The sequence below is a fragment of the Rhamphochromis longiceps genome, linkage group LG17, assembly GCF_057381845.1.
Source record: "Rhamphochromis longiceps isolate RC_006_pf linkage group LG17, R_longiceps_female_GT1.1, whole genome shotgun sequence".
NCBI lineage: Eukaryota > Metazoa > Chordata > Actinopteri > Cichliformes > Cichlidae > Rhamphochromis > Rhamphochromis longiceps.
This window is the reverse complement of record NC_140573.1, coordinates 15,803,900-15,827,181: the sequence shown is the minus strand read 5'-3', so window position 1 is coordinate 15,827,181 and position 23,282 is coordinate 15,803,900. Positions and strand designations below refer to the sequence as shown.

Sequence of the window (23,282 nt, the reverse complement as noted above, 5' to 3'; positions counted from 1 at the left end):
AATGAAGCCCTTAGTACTGTCTTACAGACAGCTAACGGCTTTGTCAGTTGAATCTGACAATCCAGCCTCAAGAATGCTGACTGCATGTAGTACATGAAAATTGAAGCTTGTTTTTTTTATACATGTGTGCATATCAGATAAATTCTGGGCAATTAATTACCTTGTGGTGTGTGATCTGCCTTTGGAGCTTCCTTTTATTGTTGTTTGTTTTTGTAGCTGAAAGTCGGTTCATAGTTTGTTCAGTCATTGTGTTTGTTCTCACTGTGATTTCCATACAAGAATCAATACAGAAAAGTGGTCTCTTAGTTGTATTGTATTTAAAAATGTCTTACAATTAACGTGTCTGAATAAACCTGGTTAATCCAGGCACAGTAATGGGAGTCCTTTGCACGGAAAGTAGTTTCTGGAAAGGAGGCAGCTGGTTCTTCTTGCTCAAAGCACGCATCATGCATTGCCTTAACCAGGCAAAGTCATTTAGACATATGGCCTTACACATCTACATATACATGCAAAGAGAAACCACAGCCTTGATAAAGCTGAAGACATTTATCTTTGTTTATTGTGTTTTAGTAACATTTTAAGTCTCCAATAAAATTAACTCTGCTCACCACAACAGTAAATTAAATAAATAAATAAATAAATAAATAAATAAATAAATAAGAAAATTCTACTCATTCTTACGGCCCACTTTGAGTTAAATGTCAAGCCTGTAAGTCAATACTGAGGATAAACATCGATGACTTTCTTCAGACTGTGATTGGCCAACATGAAATACGTCATTCTTAAGGGCGTCGCCATTTAATGACGAAAGGTTGTGGTCGTAAACATGGAGGAGAGAGAAGCACTTAAGAGACAAATTGACCTTTTACAAAGTAAGTCTCTCCCGGTAAATGTTGACAATTGTAGTTGTTACAGGCGGGTTAACAAAGGCTGTTTTGCACAACACGGCTGCTTGAAGCTTGTCGGTCGTACGCGTTTTGTTGAAGGATAACAGTTAGCGTTGTGCCACCTCTACGCAGTAACATACTTTTTAACGATATTCACGTGTCTTAACAGAGCCGTTAGTGTCCTTTGAAGAATGCTTCCTGTTTGCCTTTGGAAGCAAGTAAATGGCTGTTTATGTCGGTGTCAGCTCCCTGTAACAGCATAAAGGTTCAGTCCTGTTTATAGTCCCCCGCACTAGTGATGACAGCACAGCGCCATAACAAACCTGGTTTTAATTACTTAACTTTAAGGCATAGTCGTACATTTATTTACATAAAGTACTAAAATAGTTACCGGTATTAAAAATTTGCTAGATAGCATAGCGACAGAGCGGAAAACAAGTGTATAATCTTCCAGAAAAGCATAAAAAAACTCACTGCTACAGATTTTTCAAGTCTCTTACTCGAAGGAAGTAATGAGAGTTATTTGAAAGATGTTCTTTCCTTCCTGACACTGGTCAGTCTCCAGGATTTCCTATAGGGATCTGTAGAGTAAACTCAGCGAGTAAAGGATGGAGTATTATGAGCCTGTTCCGTTGTCAGTATGCTCTGACGCTGATTTGCATAGTGTTCCACTGTTATATTACAATTAACTGGGGAAGTAAACGGTCACCAGGACCTAAAATCTGAATGTTTCCAGTCATGTTTCCAGTCATCAGTCATATTTAGCTTAAATGAGTAAAAAGTGTTATGATATTTCCTTAAATCCTTAAATTACGTTTTGGGAAAAAAAAAAAGCCCAAAAGATTTCTTCTCCCTTAAAATAATTATACTAATATCACCGGCTCTGGTACTGTAGAAATTTCTGACTGGTTTCGATTCATGATATTTTAGGTATAGCACTCAAAATATCATGTTCCTTGTTCCTTTTGTATGCTTTCTTTGTGTTATGGTTACTATCTGACCACCTCTGTATTTGTATTTTGAGTTAAAGATGATTAAGAGTGATAGATGGTCTCAGGACACAGTCAACCGCAGATAGACTGACAGACGTTGTTGTCAGTCCAGATTGGAGGGCATACATTTTAAGAATTCAGTGTGTGGAAATCCTGCCAGCTTAACCTGGAAAAGTGAAGTGATGTCATTGACTAAAGAAGATATATATTTTTCCCAGTTATTTTCTCTTAAATTCGTTTCATTTCGTTTTGTTTTTATTGACAAATTGGCTGTTTTTCATTTTTTGGAAATTTACAACTTTAACATTGTCAATTGTATTTTTCAGAACATTAACTCGCCTCTCACCCATTATTATTTTTCTTCAGTGTCACTAATATGTGATTGTTCTAAACAATAATAAAGTGAGGAATTTTTTTTTTAAAAGCATAAAAACAAATAAAAAATACTTTCTCCTTATCAGTGCCTGTGTCTCTCTAACCAGTCAGAGAGCTCCAGACTGCGTTCCTTACTTACATTGCTTTTTCACCAGAGACCAAAAGAGTTATGGAAATGCTAATTGAAGAAGCTAATCAAGTAGTTAATGTAATAGTTAATTAAGCAGCTAGTAAGAAATGGAAATTGAAATTGAGGAGCAGAGTCATTATTTAAATGTCAGAAAAAACACATTTGTATTCCTAATTTGCTTTTTTTAATCCATTTACTTTATTTGAAAGTTATTTTTTACATTTGTTTTGAATTCAAAAATGTTTTTAGTGAGATTTTTATTGAAAATTATTTTTTTCCGTTTAAAGCGTTCATCAATGGATTGATAATTAATTCAGAAATACTAATTTATAATTCCTCCTATTTTATTCTATTAAGTTAACAATATCATGAACTTTATTAATGTCTAATTACATAATAGAAGTTCACGTTGTTGTTTTTTTAAGATTTGCTAATTCATGTTTGATTGTACAATTAATTATTAAATCACAAAATGCTTTGTTTTGATGTCTGTGACACTTGTGGTGCTCCATAGCTGCTGCTGTGTTGGTGGATTATCAGTATCTGCTGTTATTGATCCAGTTGATTGGTATTGGCCTGATTAAGTTTGTCAGTTGTGGATATTTAGCTTTTTTTCTTTTCTTTTTGATTTAGTTTGAAAAGAATGAGTAATACAATACATTAGGTTAAATAAAATGCACCTGGGTTCCAGCAGGTTCTTACAAAGTTGTCAAACATTTAACAATGAAATCAAGAATATGGAGGTCATAAAATGTGTTTTATTATATAGAGATTTTCTTTAGGTGTTACATTTTCAGATGTTGGCCACTGTAGGCTAAGCAGCCTGATGGTAGCCCTATACAGTAAATGGTGAAAACTACAAATCAAATTCAAATTAAATTCTTAAAAACATAACTTAGAATTGAGAAATGGGGCATAAATTGTGTTGTAGAGCTAATTTTAACGATTATTTGTTTGCATATTTTTGTTGGACTTTTTAAAATACTTTTGCCTGTTTTCAAATTTCCAGATCTCATCAACAAACATAAAAGTACCCATGGCGATACACCATTTACAGGAACTGAGCAGAGCCACACACAATCTTCAGTGCCAGCCAGGGGCCGAGGTCAAAGTGCATCTATGATCTACCCTCCCAGCTCCAGAGGAAGACTCTATGCTCCTCAGAGCTGTGGAAGTTGGAGGAAAACGTACTCTCTGAGAAACAAGAACCCTGAATCCTTTGCTGGACATCCCTCAGCTTCTGCCTCCTCCACTGTCCATCACTCTCATAGCATGTCACTGCCCAGCCTCAGCACGGGAAGCAGGACTGCCACTTTATCATCAGGGATATCTCAGCTGAAGAAAAAAGAACATATAAGCAGCACAACGGAGAGTAGAGTTGTAGCAACAGAGAGAAAAAACAGTGATGCTCTTGGAAAAATGGGGTCAGCAGCAGAGTTTACGCAGAGGGTTGACAGCAGGAACACAGGCCTGCAGGGAAAGAAAATTGGTGTTTCTTTTGAAGTGGCCTCTTCAGCCACAGCCAGTACCTCAGCCATTCAGCAGAGCAGCTCCCAAGTAAAGATTGGACCTTCCCTGAAAAGCATAACCAGTACAGACACTCAACAGATTGTTGCTAAAACATCTCAGGTAACTCTCACTGCTGGTCTCTCTACTGCATTACAACAAGCTTCCTCTAACTCATCTTTACAAAGCAGCAAAGCCCAGGTCAATACTTCATATTCAAATAAATCAAAGTTCACTTGGGTAAAGGGTCAGAGTGCTGCAGGAGCAGAGCTCAAACCACTGAGCTCTGTTTCAACACCGTCAGCAGTTGTTGCCCCAACATCTGTCTTGAAATCTGGAGTTGCCATTGAAAGCCCCCCTTCATTTGTAGTTGCTAAGAGAACCGCTGCTAAGAAGTTACCTCGAAAGCTTAGCCAGCCCACTGTAGCTGCCAAGACCTCAAAGTACCGCTGGGTGTCCTCTGCAGGAGCCCAAGCTAAGACATCTCGTAAGCCTCCATCTCCCAAACCCTTGACTCTCACACAGAGAAGTCTGGACAAAGGAGAGGCCACAAGGAAACTTAAACCAGGTTCTTCTCCTTCTGTAAAATTGAAAAAAGGTATTGCAGTGTCCTCTGCTGGCACCTCACAGAGTAGCCGCTATCGCTGGAAAGCAGGGGGCCAGAGTACATCTGTGGCAGGGACAGCAGGAGCAACAGCAAACCGCCGTAGATCTGCTTTCCACTGGACAGCTGAGAAAAGTAACAAAGGATTGAAAGGAGGGATTTCTGTGCCCCTAAGTTTACCTCAGCGCACCTCCATGTTGTCATCCTCCTCGCCTGGAGGGTTCAAGCTCCGCAGCAGGATGAAGATTATTAGAAGGTCTACTATCAGGTGAATAATGCACATGACATGATCAAATTCAAATTCAAATTTTATTTGTCACACACACACAACCATACACAGTATGACATGGGGGTGAAATGCTTGTAGCTGTACAATGCCCGACCATTAAATGACAGAAGAAAAGTTTTACAATATTTACAATTTACTACAAAAATTTACAAATTAACTTAGGTGATGGCTCTTGTTAAGGCTTTTTACTGCCCTACCCCCTAATATATACTGCATCCTTGTCAGTAGGGATCAGCCAAGCGTTCAGTGTGTCTTTGCTCATGTTTGGAGGATGTTTACACCGATAAGGTGAAAATGATTTACCTAATACTAACCTCTGGTTTCTGTTTGAGAAGGAGGGTTTAGTGAAAGCTCTGGATTTGTTAAGTCCAACATGAGATTTCTGTTCTAGAGCATTAATTTAAACTCTGGTTCAGTTATTGGGGTAACTGACATTCATCTTATTATCAATCAGATTCATGGTTACTAGGATATCTTTAGGATAGCTTCACTTACCTTAACACCGGCTAATCCTACTTGGTAGTCACTTGAAGGTGGGTATCAGATGCAGATGCAGAAAGACCTCACATTATGCCTCGAGGGTTGCAGGGCATAAAACTCTTATTGATTGTGTGCTGTTAGAAATGACCGTGGTGATGTGCCCCAAGAAGAGGTGGTTCTGTGATAAACTTTGTGTTACTGTAGTAATCACTGTTTAAATATATGAATCTAGACCTGCATGGTATATTCCACTGATGTTTTTCTTGTTCCCAGTAAATGGGCACATGCATGTCTCAGAGTGAACATACTCGGAGTTGATATAAGGAACTTTGAACAGCTTTTTTTGGAACTAAACATTCAATTTCCCATCTCAGAGTTCATTAACTCAAAGTTTAGGATTTCTTATGTTTAATAGTTTTTTACTCCTCCTGACTGTCCTGTGTGTCTGCCTTCTGTATTGTGACCACAGTGGCAGTGGATCAGAGAAGGTGAGCCCACCAGCTGTGAAGCACTCTCCCCAGGGCAGAATCTATACTTTGGCCAGGACTCCCACAGGAGTTAGGAGGACACCCACCAGGGAGCTTGTGTCGTTTGGTAGACACAAGTTGAGGCGGCTTTCCCCTGTCTCATCAAAGACAAGTAAGAAGCACACACTACAGACCAAAGTAGAAAGTTGTTATTTTGCTCTGCTGTAAAGTTTGCTTTGACTAATTGCTGACGTGTCAACCATACATGGATGTTTACGCAGAAAATCCTATAGCTGTGGGTGATAAATCTTCTTTTAAACACGTGCGTGTCCTCACCCATTATTTGGTTGAGAGCAGTAATATTCTACAGCCATTTGGTGGTGCTGTAACAACTCCAAGCCGCAAAGTCACCAGCTGCATATCAAGCAAGCATACCTGTTTTGCTTCCTGGAGTTATTCATTATGCTTATGTTTTGTGTGCACTTTGGTCATGGTTAGGCATATGCTTAGTTTTAGAAAAACATGGAAAAATAGGGAAAGATGTAATTTATATGAAGATATAATAACAGGATAGAGTCCAAATAGAAATGCATTATGTACTGCTGTCTACCACACCTGCAAGAAAAACAAACATACACGACCTCGAACACAAAAATTTGAAAATGCTGATTTATATATCTGTGTAATCTTCTTGTGGGGTGTGTGAATGTGAGAGAGAGAGAGAAAGAGAGTGTGGAGTGTAAATGTGTATGTGTCTTTGCCACAAAATGTACTTGAAAATGAGGGTGGGAAGCCGCAATAACGTCTCCCAGGAGTCAGAGGCAGGCAGAGATGGATCCTGGAGAACTGGGCTATTTGCCCCCTCGAGAGTACTGAAGACCTAAGGCCACACATCCCAGCTAGCGAAGGAAGCTGCCCCTAGATGGGGTGCCCACGGCCAAGAGGTGGGAGTCCCAGAGGACAAGAGGCGATGGGCAGTCGACCCCGCTAGAATTCTCACCCAGGACATGGCAGACCTCCCCTCAGACAGGGAAGAAGTCCAAGCCACCCCAGACCACCAAGAGAGTGGGTCCATACCAGAACATCCTGTCAAGCATCCTGGAACCAACTAGTACCCTCATCCCAGGAAGGGGGAGCTGATCCCCTCCCTCTATGACCATGTCCTACAAGGCCAAGGATCAGCAAGTCCCAGACCCAGGCCCAGCCATCCACGCATCCACCCTTCCACCCATTAATGATACACAGAGATACAAAATCAACATATTGATCAACATAGAAGTGCCAAAAACTGCAGACAGTCCCCAGACATCCATGCTTGAAGGCCAGCATGTGAGGTGAAATTAGCATGTTTACACCCTGCTGCTGCTGGAAAAAGAAAAAGATGGAAAAAAAAGTTTGTGGTCTCTACAGCTAATTTGCCCTTCTGTTAGACAGAGGGTGATTTAATTATTTATTTTTATTACAACTCACCTCTTTGTGACTCTACAATGTAGTAGTGCCTGAGCCAGGAAGGGTGTCCGGTTCAAAAATCTGCTAAATCAAATATGCAGAGACACTTGGTGTAATGACCCCCTGTGAAGCAGGGAGGAGCATTTTGTTAAGGCTCTATGTTGATTGACTGATTAATCAGCCAGGGCTTGATAGCAGTAATAGCAGCGGTAATTTACAGATGTGGAGGCAGGCAGCACCACTGATTGGCTGATTAATCAGTCAATCAAGGTAGGTGTCTGTGCCTCGCACCAGTGCACTTCATGACTTAGTTCATCACCTTGGCAATCCATGTTCCTGTCTAAACTTTGTAACTGCTGTCTCCGAAAACACAACATCATGGTGGTGGCTACATCTATAAATTGTATATAGTATCTCACAGTTATTGTTAATAGCCAGTCTTTTTATGGTTCATTTTGAGAACCTGTCAGTAGCTAACCACAGAGCAGGTGCTCCAGAGGTTCTAACAGTAAGAGGAAAACATCAGTTTATCATGTTTGCATCGTTGATATGTAGGATAATAGAAATAATGGGCAAAACCAAGCTTCTTTCTGCTTGCTGTTTTAGTTTTTGTTCAACATGCTTCTAATTGATCCAGTGTGAACACAATACATACTCTACCAGCCAGTGTCTGCTTTGTAATGTATGTAGAACTGGTACAAAGCTGCTAGTTAATTGAAGCCATGTCCAGCAGAGGGCAGCAGTTTCCATCCATGTCATCCTTGTAGGGGCTTTGTGTTGCAAGCTGTCACAGGGAGGTGTACAGGCAGACTATAAGAGGGGGTGGGTTAATTGATTGCCCAATTCAGCGGTGATGGCGAACAAGTGCCGATAGCGGGTAATTTGCAGAGGTGGAGGCAGGCAGCACCACTGCTATCAAGCCCTGGCACCACTCTCCTTCCAGTAGATAAAAAGGAGCTAATGCATAATTATCCTTTTGCAAATTGGATTGTTTTAACGAACTGTAGAATATAGGCCTAACCTGATGGAAAGCAATCATTGTTTTTATAGCCCCAACCCCGCTCTCCCTCCATTCCCCCCTTCCTGCTTCCACTTGCCCCTCGAACCCTCCGGTCATTTTGTGTGTACCCTACACGGCTCATGGCCATCTTCGTGTAATCTCCCATACTCAATGGAGTCAGAAGACATTAGAAAAACCATCACTATTAACATTAGGCTTTATTCGTCCCCATGGCTCTGCATCTTAAATTCTGTTCCTCTTTTTCTGATGCTTTAACACAACTTTATGCTCTTTTTCCCACACCTCCTAAATCATTTTGTCTTTTCCTTATCTTCATCTTTGCCCTCAGTTTTTTATATCATGTGATACAACAACAGGAACACATGCATCTCTAATTAAAGATGGACATTAGAGACTGAGGAAAGGTGGAATGTGGATGAGTGTGGAAGAAGATGGAGTGAGGAATGCTGCTCTTAGCCGTCTGTGCTTCTGATAAGAGCTGCTAATAAAGCGCAAATTGAATTACTAATGATGGGAAGCACATTCCCTATAGATGAGCCTGTTTAAAACCGACCTCATGACCACTCACACATGCATGATAATATACTCACAAACAATGTTTCTTAATTTCCTGCTCGGTATGCTAGTTTCAGCTTCCTGTCCACGTTCAGGGGACCGTGTTTTCTGAGGTGCGTGGTTATCTGAGGTTTAATTTAAAGAGGGCATAAACCTAAGTAAGCAGTTAGGACTGTAATGAATTGAGAGGTGTGTGTGTGTGTGTGTGTGTGTGCTTGCATGCAGTCAGAGACAGCCATGTAGCCCAGATAATCTAATAAAGCAGATAAATGTCAGGAGCGGACAGAACACAGAGAGGAAGAGTGCTGAGGCGTGCGTCTTCAGGCCCCATGTGACAGGCTTCTGGAGCGCTTTAGGTCTCTATCTCACTCCAGTTTCTTCCCTCTCTCACCATCTCTCATCCAGTCTTGCTCAGTCGTTCCCCTCGTTTTGGCTGTCTTCACTGCTCTTTTAAAATACCTTGTGATTTTATTTTATTTTTTTAAATCCCAGCGCAGTGGAGCATTTTTGCAGACTACAGGCGTTTTAGGTCTGAACTGTCCAATAAAGCCTTGAGTAAAAGAAACTTTTGAACTTTAATTTTCTAAAAATAAAACGACACTTATAGATCAACAATTTGGCATAGAAACTATTTTTGACATAATATTTATACTTGTACTTTTTCAAAACAAAAAACAAAATGACTGTTCCTCCCAGTCCACACACAATTCACTTCAAGCAAACACATAAAGAAATTTTCATAAATACAAAATGTTCAATGGTAATTGTCCTTGTGGAAGGTTTGAACGGAGGTTTGCCTGATTGTGATCTAACTTTCTTTTTTTTTGTTCCAAAACGGGGTCATTAACTTTTGGGCAGGTTCATTAATGTTCATTTTAGTTGTTCATCCTGTTACAAACTAAGTAGAAACTGCTTCAGTTCTAATGAGAAAATAAGCAATTTTCTACATCACTGTGAACGCTTCCCAAAATGTTGCAATCTGCCACATCCAGTGAAAAGGTGTGCGTTTAACCTCTGTGCATTTAGTGACACAAATGTTTTTGTTGTATGCAACAATTGGGTGCTTTTGTGTACAGAGCGGGTTTTGCTGCTTTCTTATTAAAACGCTCAACTATTTTCTTGAAGCATTCCCTACTCACTGTATTTATTGGACATGTTGGCCAAACAGAATGTGATTGGGTTAATGATTTCAGTGTGTCTTTGTGAGCTGGATGGATATACAGCCATGCTGTCCAGCCTCGATCTCATGGATGACTAAGCTGGATTTTTTATTTATTTTTTTAATGATTCACGTTACAAGGTTCTTCTTAGCCTTCATGGTTTTCCTGCAGTTTGTGGTGCATTTTCAAGTGGTTGAACAAGTTAGTTGTTATTTCACAATACACACAGAATTCCACACTTCTCTTCACATATGATTTCTTCTTGGTTAGTGCAATTTTGAGCTAAATCTTAAGTATTTCCAGACCCATGCTGTCAGATTGGTGACCTGTTTGTGTGTTGTAATTGGAATGTCTCTCTTACATGCCTCTTTTGCTCTCTCACACAACATAGAGGCCATTATCGCCGCAAAAGAATCCTCTTTTCACACCCCCTGCTCCTGCAGAGATCCAGTCACTGTGCCAACACTGATGCCATTTGTTTTGTCCATAAATAACATGCACAGCTCTGCATTGAGACCCTGCTTTCTTGGACCTTTTCTACTTTATGCATACATCTCATTCCATTTACTTTATGTGGACACATGCAAACAGAAAGTATTAAAGTTCCTCAAAGAGATGCTCAGCCCTTGAAGAGTAGAGCATGACTGATCCATTCTATCCAGGTATAATCTTTTCATTGGCAGTGTGTTTGGGGAAATGTGGGTGGGAAATGCTTTCCAAGTGGTATTGCATGGTGGATAAAAAATCGGGTGCTACATATCTGTATTCATAACTCATCAGTTAGTTAGCTAAAATACAGTCCCAGACCGTGACAGAGCCTCCACCATGTTTTTCAGGTGGCCGTAGATCATAGGTGTCAAACTCTGGCCCGCGGGCCAAATTTGGCCCGCAGCCTAATTACATTTGGCCCGCGAAGCCATACCAAAAATACTATCAGAGCTAGCCTACTGGTATTATACAGCTAATATATATATTGTTTAGTATTAAGCTTTGCTTGCTCCATATTCAGTTTTTCAGCAAAACGTGTTTGAGTCCATGAGAAAAGATTCATTCTTATATCTGGAGGAATAAATATATTTCAATAAATATATTTCAATAAATATTAACGTTAGCCTGCGACTTTGTTCTAGTTTTGAATTTTGGCCCACTGTGTATTTGAGTTTGACACCCCTGCCGTAGATGGTCACTGTTGTGCCTCTCCCCAGACCTGTTCTGTATGTCATACAGACATACTGTCATACTGACAATGATTTAAACCAACAATATCAAATCTGGACTCCTTGCTCCATAAGACCTGTTGCCACTGAGCTTTAGCATAGTTCTTGCGTAATTTAGCACACCTCCGCCATTTTTCCCTGTTTCCCTTTCTTAAGATTAAGTTAAAGGGCTGTCTCTCTTCGTAAGGACATGACTTCCAGATACTGTTAATATGTTGTAGATAGTTCTTTAGGCCTCTGCTTGTTTGGGTTTCAGTTAATGTCTTTGAAATTCACCTTGGTGGTGCAAAATTCCTATTTTATAGCTATTCAAATACGTTATCTTTGACATTTTCTGTTCCTTCTGTTTTTAGAATTGTCTGTTATGTGTATACACGATATTGGTTCTTCCATTTGTGTGATGTATTCCAACGAAGTTGAAACTAGCTAGTCTGCAGGGAAAACACCAGACTTGATTGGTGTGGTGTTTTTCTTGCTGTGCTACAAACAAGCTAGAAGGCCACCCTAACCAGATAGAGATGTGGTTCATGGGCGAGTTGGGAGATTCAATACAGGGACTGCTTGTACTGCTTAGTTATTTATCATGTACTTAGCAAAGTAATTAGCAAATAAAATATATGCAGAGAATAAATTTAATGATCACCAAGCCCTCCATCTTCTGTTGCTGAAGTACTCCACTTCTTTTGGACTAAAACTGCACAGTAATCACACAAATATAGAAACCTTTTTGGGTCCTGACACATGTACACGCTATCTGCCTGTCTTTTTTTTTTTTTTTTTTTTAAACCTTGTTTATTTTTGCTTGTTTATTTGCATCACTCTCTGGTTCACACGTGCTCCAGTTTCTCCCACTTTTCCTTCACACCATGGCCACTTGTCCTGCGGTCTTCTCACACTGACTCACTTTCCTGCATTTGCACACACAGCAGCAGCTTATAGAGGGCAAGAGATCACCGCTTGTTTGGAACTGAAAGCTGTGTGCTCACTGTCACTCCATATAACATGTAAAGTAACATGTGTTTTGCACACTGATGTTTCTCTGAACTCTATTCTTTAAATGATTTTAATAGTTTGTGTGTGTTTATGTGTGTGCATTGTTGTGTAGGTCCCCCCAAACAGCTGCCTACATACCGCTCTCTAAATGGCATTTCCCTGTGCTCCCGTAGTATTATCAGTTGGCCCAAAGTATGGACATTAAACTAATGTGCGCGCACACACACACACACACACACACACACACACACACACACACACACACACACACGCTCATTCTGCTCATTCCTCTTCACTTTCTCAGGCTCTCTGTGTCAAACAGGTGGACCTCTGTCCTCTTTCTGTCTGTGCTGAACTGTCTGTGGCCTTCTCTCTCTCTCTCTTAATGCCTGTCACCATTTGTCTCACTCACACACATTCTCTGTAAGACATGTGCGCCCACACACACAAACAAAACACATGTCCACAACTGTAATGTTGCCTTAATGATTTAGACACAGGCTCATGCAGTTGTTGCAGACAGAAAAGAAGAATAAACCAACAAGAATGTCAGTGTAACTTCCACTTTTTACGTCTGGCTAAACAGAAGTAGTGCCATGAGACCTCTTTGTGGACTTTTGTAATCTTCACACTTCTCTGTGCATACACATAAAAGGGAGAATTGACATCTGCGTCTGCATGCATATATATATATATATAAGTAGTATAGCTATTCAATTGCATGAATGGTCCAGTTTCTCATGTAAGATTGCATCCTGCACATTACTGGCTTAGTATAGCTCTGTACCATGGTGCACTGTAACATTTGGCATTTTGATTAACCTCCCAGTGCCCAGAGAGCTGTACATGCCAATGATCTGTCTGATCCCTGAACGTACGGTATGCCCACATGAGTAACTTCACCCTAACTTTGCTGTAAGGCCTCTCCTTCTCCCCTCTCTTGGACTCTCATCAAACTGTCAGCTGGCAATAATTAAAATTTTCACTCATTTGAGTTTAACATGCCTCTCTGGCCTTCTTGAGAATACTTGGTCTTTGCTAAACCTGCTAAATGACAACAGATTCAAATTGCTTAAGGCGTGCTCCAGATAATCCAATCATTGAATCAATATTCTGTTATTATTTATATTTTTTATAACAAGTTCTAAGATTATTTGTGTGGTGTTGTGAAGGGGTGTCTTATTTTTTGTCGGGTGGGGTGGTGGGGGCGCAGCGGGTGTTGAAAAGTGTCATCAATGCTACCAAGTCCAGAAACTTTATCCTGAGATGATTGTGACTCCTTTCCAGTTAAGGAGGTAAATGTTTTCTTGGTATCCAGAGGAGTGGCCCATGTGCTGGGCTGTCTGAATAAATCACAAACCCAACAGGAGGCACACAGCGCACTGCTAATTATTTGAGAACACGTGGCAGGCTATATGGGTGTCGCTTATTGGTAAATGGGTTGGCTGGACCAATGGGTGTTGCCATATTTAGCTATGACAGTATAGACTTAAAATCCTGCCAATAGTAATGTGTACTAGTAATAGTAATTGTGACAATGATAATAATATTGATGTAATTATAACAATGGTGGCAGTAACTAAATAGTCGATACATTAGCAGGAATATTTAAATGTAAGGACAGATTTTCAGGAAAACTTTACCAGATGTGCAAAATAGAAACAGATTTTTGAAATTGTCCGGTGTATAGATTGGGATCCATGTACTTTTGGAAGGATTAAAATCAGACATTTGTCATTATATTTTCACAAATACATTTGACACTCAAATGAGAAAAATAAGGAGATAACATCTCGATGCTGTCAAGAAAATATCACAAACTGATCTAGATATTCTTCTTGGATGGTTTAGAGGGAAAATTTCAGCACTGGTGAAACTTCAGAAATTGGAACTGGCAGTATTTTTTTTCTTTATTATTTACCATTTAAAATTTTCAAGGGACTACTTGAGGGTTTCAGCCAGTATGCTACAAACCTAAGAGGCCTGATTAGCCCACATGGATGCATTTTGTTCAAATTAATGGCCTGGAAAACTGTTTTTATTTCCCAACCAGCAAACTGGCCAACCACAACTTTAAACCACCATCCAAATATTGTGTAGGTTCCCATCCTGCCAAAATAGTTTTGACCATCCTGACATGGACACGGGACCTCTGAGAGGATCTTTTAGTGTCTGCCACATGGATGTTGGGTAAAATGCTTTGGCTCCTGCTGGGTGCAGGTTAGAGGTTCTTTGGATCAGACTTGTTCCAGTGCATCCCGTGGATGCTGCATCAGAATCCTTGAGCCCTTTCCAGGAGAACTTTACATTGAAAAGATCAATGTTATTTCCTCCACCATTCAGGGGTTTGTGTTCTGGCTGCTAATTGTTTCACAGCTATCATTACAAATCAGTATTTGGATGTACTTCTCACTTTAATACTTTAAAATATCTGAATTTGTCATGCCATTCTTAAAAACAAAAACAAAGGGTGAAACTAGAACTCCGGCAAGAAAAATCCGTTTATTATCAGAATACTGAAATACTGCAACAAAGTTTGCAGACTCATATAACAAATACTAAATAAAACAAACTGACAGAAGTAACTAGGTCTCCATTCATTCTTTAACTTCAACTGATTAATCAGTCCGAGTTATTCCTGTGCAGTTAGGGGTGCTGTTGTGTTACATAAAGATGTATTTGTCATCGTAACAGGGAGGGGAAAGTCTGGGGCTGTTAAGAGCTGCTCCATAAATCTTCACCTTTTGTTAGTTGGTAAAGTTGGCCGGCCACTCGCCCTGCTGTGCCCTGACCCTATGACAGTAACATTATCCGGCCCCGCTCCCCTCCATATGTCTGCACACACTGACACATTGCCTCAGTAAGTGCAGGAGGTTTGCTTGGGAGGACGAGAAAAGATTCTGAAGTGTGCTTGGCACGTTATGTCCACCAACTCAGACACAGTATTAGCAGATGTAAGCGCACAAGACAGGAAAAAAAAAAAACCCAATGTTAAACAAACATTATGTTGCTAATTTTAGACTTTCTGAATTGTTTTATCATGATATTCTCTACTGGATCAAACTTGGCAGTTATATTTTATCTTGTACTCTGCAGAACTTTTCATTTAATCAGGATGTAGACCACACGAGATAGCTTAAAATGGGGTTTCCACTGGATAAAAACAACAGAAAAGATGCTTTGAAATCCAAGGAACTAGTTAGGGCCTTGTCCCCTGATTTGAAGCAGGGGCACAAGTTCTGGGGACTGTAGGGACTTCTTTCGCCACCCAGGTTTTCTTATTAGAAGAGACTCAGATCCATTTACTCACAGTGAAATTACCAGCACAGGTCAAGATGTAGCACAAGGCTATATGTGTGACTTCCTCTAAGTCCCAATGTACAAATAAATCTAATTATTTGGTGCAAAGCAGTGTTTTAGTGTCGCGAGAGCTCCCTCGGCCCAGGTTTTAATAGTCAATTTAATTAATTTAATTTTTTTTTTTTTTTTTTTTTTTGTGTAGTGCCAGATGACAGCAACAGTCGCCTCAAGGCGCTCTATATTGTAAGGTAAAGACCATACAAGATCTTGAAGATCAGCCTTGTTTTTGTGCTGAGGGAGGTGTAAGCAGGGACAGGTATCAAGACGGGGGGGGCAACTGTGTAGGAATGCTTAATGCTTGAATAAACATGGCTGAGTGCGTTACTTTTCCTTGTAGTACATGCCAAATGTTGGTTGATTGGTAGTATTGTTTCAATGCCTGAGGAAAGTCCAGCTTTGTTCTTAGTGTGTTGTTTCACCCAGCTCTGGTTCGGCCCCCAGTCTTTTCACTACCAACTAGATGCATGATTCCCACACTGTGTGAATCAGCAATGTTGTACTGTGCAATAGTATCATTCTAAGTTACAAATCTTTGATGGAACTATATCCGAGTCTCAGCTCATAAAGGCTTGCACATGAAAACTGAGGTAATCCTAATCAAGGCTGGAGTATTTCTGTGTGGAGTTTGCATGTTCTACTTGTGCTTGCATGAGCTCTGTGGTTCTCTACGGCTGTCTTCCTCCCACAGTCCAAAGGAAGGTTAGGCTAATTTGCGAGTTGTGAATCTAAGTGTGAATGGGACACAGAATCTGTCTCTGTGTTTACCCTGTGACAAACCAACAACCTGTCCAGCATGTGTCCCCCCTCTCGACCTGTGCCAACTGGGATAAGCTTCCGCTGTCACAGAGGGATAAGCATAAGAAATGGATAGATGGATGTCATATATAGTAGATTGTTAGCTCTGGGTATCAAATGTACTAAAACCTGGTATCATTTTATTTCTTTACATTATAGTCTACTAGTTTTAGACTTTTTATTCAGACATAATAATTACAAAATATTTTAGGCATTTAACATTAGGAGAGGTGTTGGACCAGTAACAGTGAAATTTTCTGTTGAACCTGTTACTGCAACTACCATCTAAATTCTTATAGGCACTATCACTGCAGAGGTTAACCACATCTTTACTCCATTTATCTACTTATTTCTATTTCTCTACTTCTCTCTACCCTACAGTGGAATAAAGCTGTTTCCCATATTGATGGGGCTTGACTGTATGTCTTAGTAGGCTGGTAGAGCTAAGTAGAGATTTAGTTCTTCTTCTACTTCTTCTACTTCTACTTCTTCTACTTCTACTTCTTCTACAATTTCATCCATATGCCCTTCTCAAATCTGTCTGCTCTACCTGAGTCTCCATACAAGACTCAAAGCTAAGCATCAGGTTCTCAAGTTCAGGGTCCAAGCTGAGGAGAAACCTGACCCCTCATCTTGAAGATGTTTTTTTTTTTTTCTCCTTCATCCAAGCTTTCCAACTTTCCATTTCCATCCACCTACTGGCCTGGACATCTGAACCCCTGCAACTCTATTCTGGTCTGAGTGAGGTATTCACTGGCCCTCTACTGTCTAGCCCACCAGTCCCTAATGCTTTTTTTCTGTCCATTTAAATATCCACATTACTCTCTCTCTCTTCACCTACCTTTTGATCAGTTTTTGGTGTCTTTTTAATTTCACCAGTGCTGCTTTGTCTGATGGATAGATTGAGGGGCTGAACTGAAACTCAGTTCTAATGATGTAATCTGCCAAATGTAACCCTAACCCTGCTCAAACAATTAGAGGAACATTTGAATCACACATCAGATAGTAATGAATGAATCATAAAAGTTGAAAATGTTGATAAACTTTGTGTGGAGAATAAAATTACTTAATGGCCATTACACACCAAAAACATTAACCCTTTTGATGGCTAGATTCAAAGTGACACTGCAAGTCAAAATTTACCATTAAACTCACAGGCTGATCCAACTTGAATCATAATGTGGCTCATGCATTCCTACCTGGGTATGCTCCTGATGAGATGGCAGATGGTGTCCCAGAAGATCTCCTATCAGGGCATCAATAAGCTCATAGGCAGCCTGTGGTGCTATTTCTCAGTGTTAGCCTTGAGGCAATTCAGTTCAGTTTTATTTATAATATATAGGACCAAATCACAACAGTTACCTCAAGGTGCTTAAACACTGCTTAGCTGTGCACTCACACACAATGTTTCAAAGGTTCTGAATTCATTTCAAGTCTGGAGAAAGTGATGGCCACTCATTTGCATCAATGCCTGTCATCCTGGAACAATTTACATACTTATCCTCCTGCACCTGGAGCACCCAGGGTCCAGTGCACCAGCATATGTTCTGACAATGGGTTTGAGGATATTGGCCATGTATTTAACAACAGTCAGGGCAGTGTTAGCTAACATTCTTTCACATCTGTCATGTATGGTCAGTGTGAACCTGCTGTCTCAATGGAATAGGGTGCCAGTGGTGGACCTGGCAGGTTTGTTCCTTTTTCTTTTTCTGGCAGGGGCCAATCAATATGCATGATGGTGAGTCTTGAGCACTGGTGCAAGTGAAGGATGTTGGGTTCTGTGCCACCATCATGGAGTCTGAGTCTATCAGTTTGGTCAGAAGTAGTCTACTGAATTCCTGGCAGTGCTCCCCCTTTTCCTCCTTGCATAAAGTAGCAGACACAGGTCCTTCTGCTGGGTTGAGGTCCTTCTGTCATCTTGCTTGTTTAACAGCCTGCTTCCTGGTATCTCCTCCTTACTCTTGCGAGTGTGCTGGAAGGAACTGCAAACATGTGAGGGGTTTGAGGAGTTGGACTACCTGTGCAAGCTGAAGGGGCAGTACCATCTCATGTTACCAGACTAAACCGAAACTAGAGAAAAATCAGTCAGGATGGGTAGGGAAGGGATCAATGGTCTGTGGTACCAGTACTATCAATTTCTGTGTACCCATTGCTGTTCCCGTCCTCCTCCCACAGTCTAGGATGTGGTTTGGTATTTAATAATAGATGATTGTTTTGTGTTTGTCAGTTGCTACACTCTTGTTAAAGTCCTTTAAGATAACTGCTAGGCATGTATTGATTAGCTATGCCTGGGTTGATTGTTTTTATAGCCTGAGAAGACACTGCATTCCCCTCATCACCACCTTCACACACTTCTTCAGTAACTCATCAAGAGTCCCCTACTCTCTGTGTGTTTGAATAATTAATGCTTAAACTCTTTAATTAGGGAGATTTGCTCTGAACAGATGCAATGTAATTAAGTCTTCAACTCTATGTGTGGCTGGAGTGAAAATGTATTTGGTTTTATTTGTTTTTCTTGCCCTATACAAACTGAAGACACAATAAAATATAACTTATCATGTCCTGCTTGTTGAAACATCTCAGATGATTTCCAGTATGTGTTCAGCTTTGGTTTGACTCTCATTGTGTTGGCATTCATGGTAGTAAACGTGCAACTGCTCTGGTATGGCAACTCTGGTAGCTGTAATGGGTGGAAAGACTATGAGCTCCGAGTGTGATATTAATAACCGGCACTACACGCCAGAACAATGATGAAAGATTTGTCAATCATCATTAGTGTAGTAATGACAGCACTCTGACCCTGCATTCTAATGCTAAATGTTTCATTATTCACCATGCATGTTTTCTTCCTTGTCACCTTTATAAGGGGATGTTGTTTAAGGTATTGTGCTGCCACTAACACACCAACACGTGTGGTATTTTATTTTGGGCACTGAACAATGTGATTAACACAGTGTGTGTACAGACGGTGTTTAGCTTAAGGTTGTGGTTAAGGATGTGATCAGTTTTAACAGTTTAACAGTCTAATTTCATACTTGTCAACTAGTCAGACATTTGGTTTTAATTTTGTGTTTTCCTCATGTTAAACTGGTTACCAAATTAGTTCCCAGGACTATCATGGGTAAATGCTACAAAATGCCTCATTCATTTTTACAGTACAATTTCTAGTATTATTTTTATCTTTGTAACATTTTCAACTTGAAAGATTTTTTCAATCATTTCTTTAATTTAATCTTTTATTTAGCCCTTTAAGACCTTCCATAGAACCAAGTCCGCCAGAGCTTATATTATATTTTTACATGGTGTGGTGCCATTTTTGGGAGCATTTCAAGTTGCTATACATCAATACAACAATTATAGCCCAGATTTTAATAATATGTATTCATTAAGTGCATAGTAATTACATAAATTGCAAAAAAGTGCAATAAACTACAAAAAAATTTAAAATCGTTTTTGCTTTTTTAACATATATTTCTAGTTAGAGAAATTTAAGAGGCTTATCCCTCAAAACTGTAAATACAAAAAAGTTGCACAAAATAGTTTCCTACCACAGGAAATTTATTTTGAGTGTCTTCATAGTTTTATTTTTGAAATACACCAATTTTTATATATTGCAGAAAAAACGAAAATAAATATTATACTGCAAATTTGCAAAAAAGCAGCATATGCATCAAAATAAACTATTTCCAGCAGTGCAATATGAGTCCTAAGCATCCCAGAAACGATACAGAAAGTCATAAAGTCAAAGATAACTTTTAAAAACACCAGTATAGGCCCTGAGGCCCTGATGGTTAAAAAAAAAAAAAACTACATTTCCGCGAAAATGATGTCACTTCCTGTTTCGGGCAGGTAATGGCAGACATGCAAAAGTTTGCGCTGACGTCTATTCCAACGTAGGAATTGTTATGAACAGCTGATCGGATTGGCAAAGCGTGTTTCTGGAATATTATGTTTTTGTTGCTGCAAGTGCTTTTTATGCAGTTTTTGCAAAGCTATATGTGGAAGGAAACTGTGACCTATGACAAGCTGATGGCATAAGATGTAAGTACAACTCCTCCGGTTTCATATGCAAAAAAAACTATTGCGCTAGCTTACGTGGTTGCAGAGCTACCGGGATTTAAAAATAGTTACGCAAAACAGAGCGTGCCCACTCCGACCGGCTTTAAAGGGTTAATTGTTACACAGCTACTGATGCTGCACTTGTAATTTGATAAATTAATTTCACTGTTGCATAGCAGAACAAAAATAAAATTCTCTATAAATATAATAATTTGATGACCTGTTGATGATTAGTTGGTCTGCTCCAAATATGAAATCCGGCCGGTGGTGGGTTATCAGCTGTAGTCTGCTGGCAGTGATGCTGGTTTGACTGGTCAGTGGAAGGCAGCTGGCATGGATTCTGTCATGTCTTTTTGGGCCAGCACAGAATTAGCAGGGACCTGCAGAATTTGGGGTCAGTACTATTTATACTCACCTGTGAGTGGATCAGAGTGTACAGCCAGATTGAGGATTCACTCGTATGCACCACCCATACGCTCACCAGAGTGTCCTCCTTCTGCACTGCTGCCAATGAGCTGCAGAGGGGGCTCTGCACATGTGTGCTGCTGCCTCAGCATGTTAAGCAGCTGATGAACTTGTCCCTCACTCAAGCTGAACCTACAACCTCTAACTACACAGCAAATGTGCTTATGGTTTGACATCTAAAATCACTGGCAACCATGGCAACCATTATAAGGATCCAACTTGACACTCAACTTTATTAATTTTTAGAAGATCATGACCAAAGTATTATTTCTTAATAATTTTCTAACTTTTTTGCCAACACGTAAAACTCATTCTTGCAATACTTCTGGTTCAGCTTCCAGCAGTTATGATTTAGTCACAGATTTATCTCACTCTCATTTGTTTCTCACTGGCAGATGAGAATCCAGAGAGTAGTCTCTTTCTGTTCTCTTCCATGCGAATGGTGGGGGATGACTGCAGCTAGTAAACATTAGGGTGTCGTGGAAGGATGTAGAAAATATAGTAGTGGTGTAGGGTTGTGCGATATGACCAAAATCTCATATCCCAATATAAGATATTTATCGTCCTGACAACGATATGAATCACAAAAATGTAACATTTTCTGTAAATTCTGTGAATCTCGGGCAACTCGACTTGCGTGAAGTGTTTTCAGCTGGGCGTCCTTTACCTGGAGTCGAGTATTTTAACCGATGCATGAAACTATACATTTTTAGACATAAGTAGTAACGGCCACCATTTTCTTTGAAAGTTTGAGTCTAAGGTTTAGTTTTTTAGCACCTGACGTGATTCAGTTTATTTTGAAAAGTCTCAACAGGATCTTGAGCTTTATTGTGAAAGTGTTAACTGAAAAACAAACAAGCAGAGAACTTAAGGAAATTAATATAGGCACTACAGTGACCATCAAAAAGATGAAAACATATTGCTGTAAACAGTTTATTTTACGACATCACGAAACAAACGATAGCGTAACAGGAAACGATAGATGTTTTTATATCGTCATCCGGTATATATTGTTATATCGAACAGCCCTTTAGCGGTGTGGAATTAACACAGAGCCAGTGTATAAAAGGCTAAGATCTGACCTCAATATAGGACTGCCACAAACGATTATTTTGATAGTTGACTAGTCACCGATTATTTTTGCGATTAGTCGACTAATCAGATCATCATCCATTGGACGTACAGCGTACAGCTTATTGCACCAGCATGCATCTGCTCTTATATAACGATCATTAGCTGACAGCTTTAAGTGTTTCAGGTATGTGCTAACTAAAAATAAAGACAAGATGATAGTTTATTAAATTTTAATGAAATTTGCAGATTGTTTTGGTGAAGTTTAATAAACTCCTTGCTATCTAAAATATAACAGGACACTGGAGTATATTCTCGAGCATCTCACACTTCTGATGATCAGTTGTCTGCTTGAAGTTTATTCAGCTGTATAAAAACTATAACTTTAATCTCAGCCAAACCGATTTACTCAGGAACAAATAAAATACTAAAAAAAGCCAAACAACAACATTCTTAAGTTATCTAAGTGACTTATATTACATGTTTAACCAGAGTAGCAAAAGACGTTGGTGGGTTTGAAAACTATTTGCCGGGAGTCCGGTGTTCTCACAGGCTCTAGTGAGCCGTGCCCCCGGCTAGCTATCGAGCTGGTGGGTAACAGACCTCGCCGAAAACGTCGGAGCGCTTTTGAAAATATGTGGTGTCTTGATAAACTGAGCAGATATTTGAAGTTTACACAGCTACATTCTCACCTGAAAATATGTTAAACGTTTATTTTGTGACACAGAAAGAATAATAAGAGTAACATTAAAACTAACTAGCTGCCGCCATTGTTGGAAACTGACCTCGGCTGAGCTATGAATTCTGGGACACAGCTTCTTCTTCTTCTTCGGGGTTTAACGGTAGCTGACATCCTTGTACATGCAGTGCTGCCATCTTCTGTTTCAGTCCGTTATTACACTCTTAAATCCTACTACTTATTCCTGCGTCTTTTGTGATCTTACAAAGCTTCAAACAACACGTCGCCTATTAAATCAGTCGTCGACGTAATCGTGACTAGTTGACTAATCGTGTCAGCCCTACCTCCATATCAAGTCTTTTTCAATGTTGTGGGACAAAATCTTTGGTACTCAAAGCTTCCTGGTTTATTATTTTGGACCGTGTGCTATTGAGTCATCACATTTGAGCATAATTTAATTAAAAGCAGGTAAACAATCACCTGGAGAACAAGAGGTATTGCTTTTTTCTGAAATAAAATCTCAAAGATAACCAGTTAACATGTCATTTTATTACCTTTTATTTTAAGCACACACTTGAACAGTGATGGTATTTCCCACACATCTACAATCCGGAGGAAGTACACTTATCGCACTTGCATCGCTTGCAAGTATTTGTGCAAATGTTTCTGAGCTCTGTAAAGGGCCTTTGCTGCTTATTGCTTTTTCTTCTGCAAACATGACTTATCAT

General features: G+C 39.8%; 1 protein-coding gene across 2 annotated transcripts in view; it reads left to right on the top strand.

Annotated features, from left to right (window-relative positions):
- The first annotated feature begins 795 nt into the window (after window positions 1-795).
- zc3h3 (zinc finger CCCH-type containing 3) overlaps window positions 796-23,282 on the top strand; it is an 82,595-nt gene continuing 60,108 nt past the window's right edge. For both annotated transcript variants that reach the window (XM_085386222.1, XM_085386223.1), the window contains exons 1-3: window positions 796-872; window positions 3,394-4,762; window positions 5,733-5,902. In XM_085386222.1, the coding sequence (XP_085242348.1) occupies window positions 827-872; window positions 3,394-4,762; window positions 5,733-5,902 (1,585 nt within the window). In that variant the 5' untranslated portion in view covers window positions 796-826. The remainder of the gene's footprint in view (window positions 873-3,393; window positions 4,763-5,732; window positions 5,903-23,282) is intronic.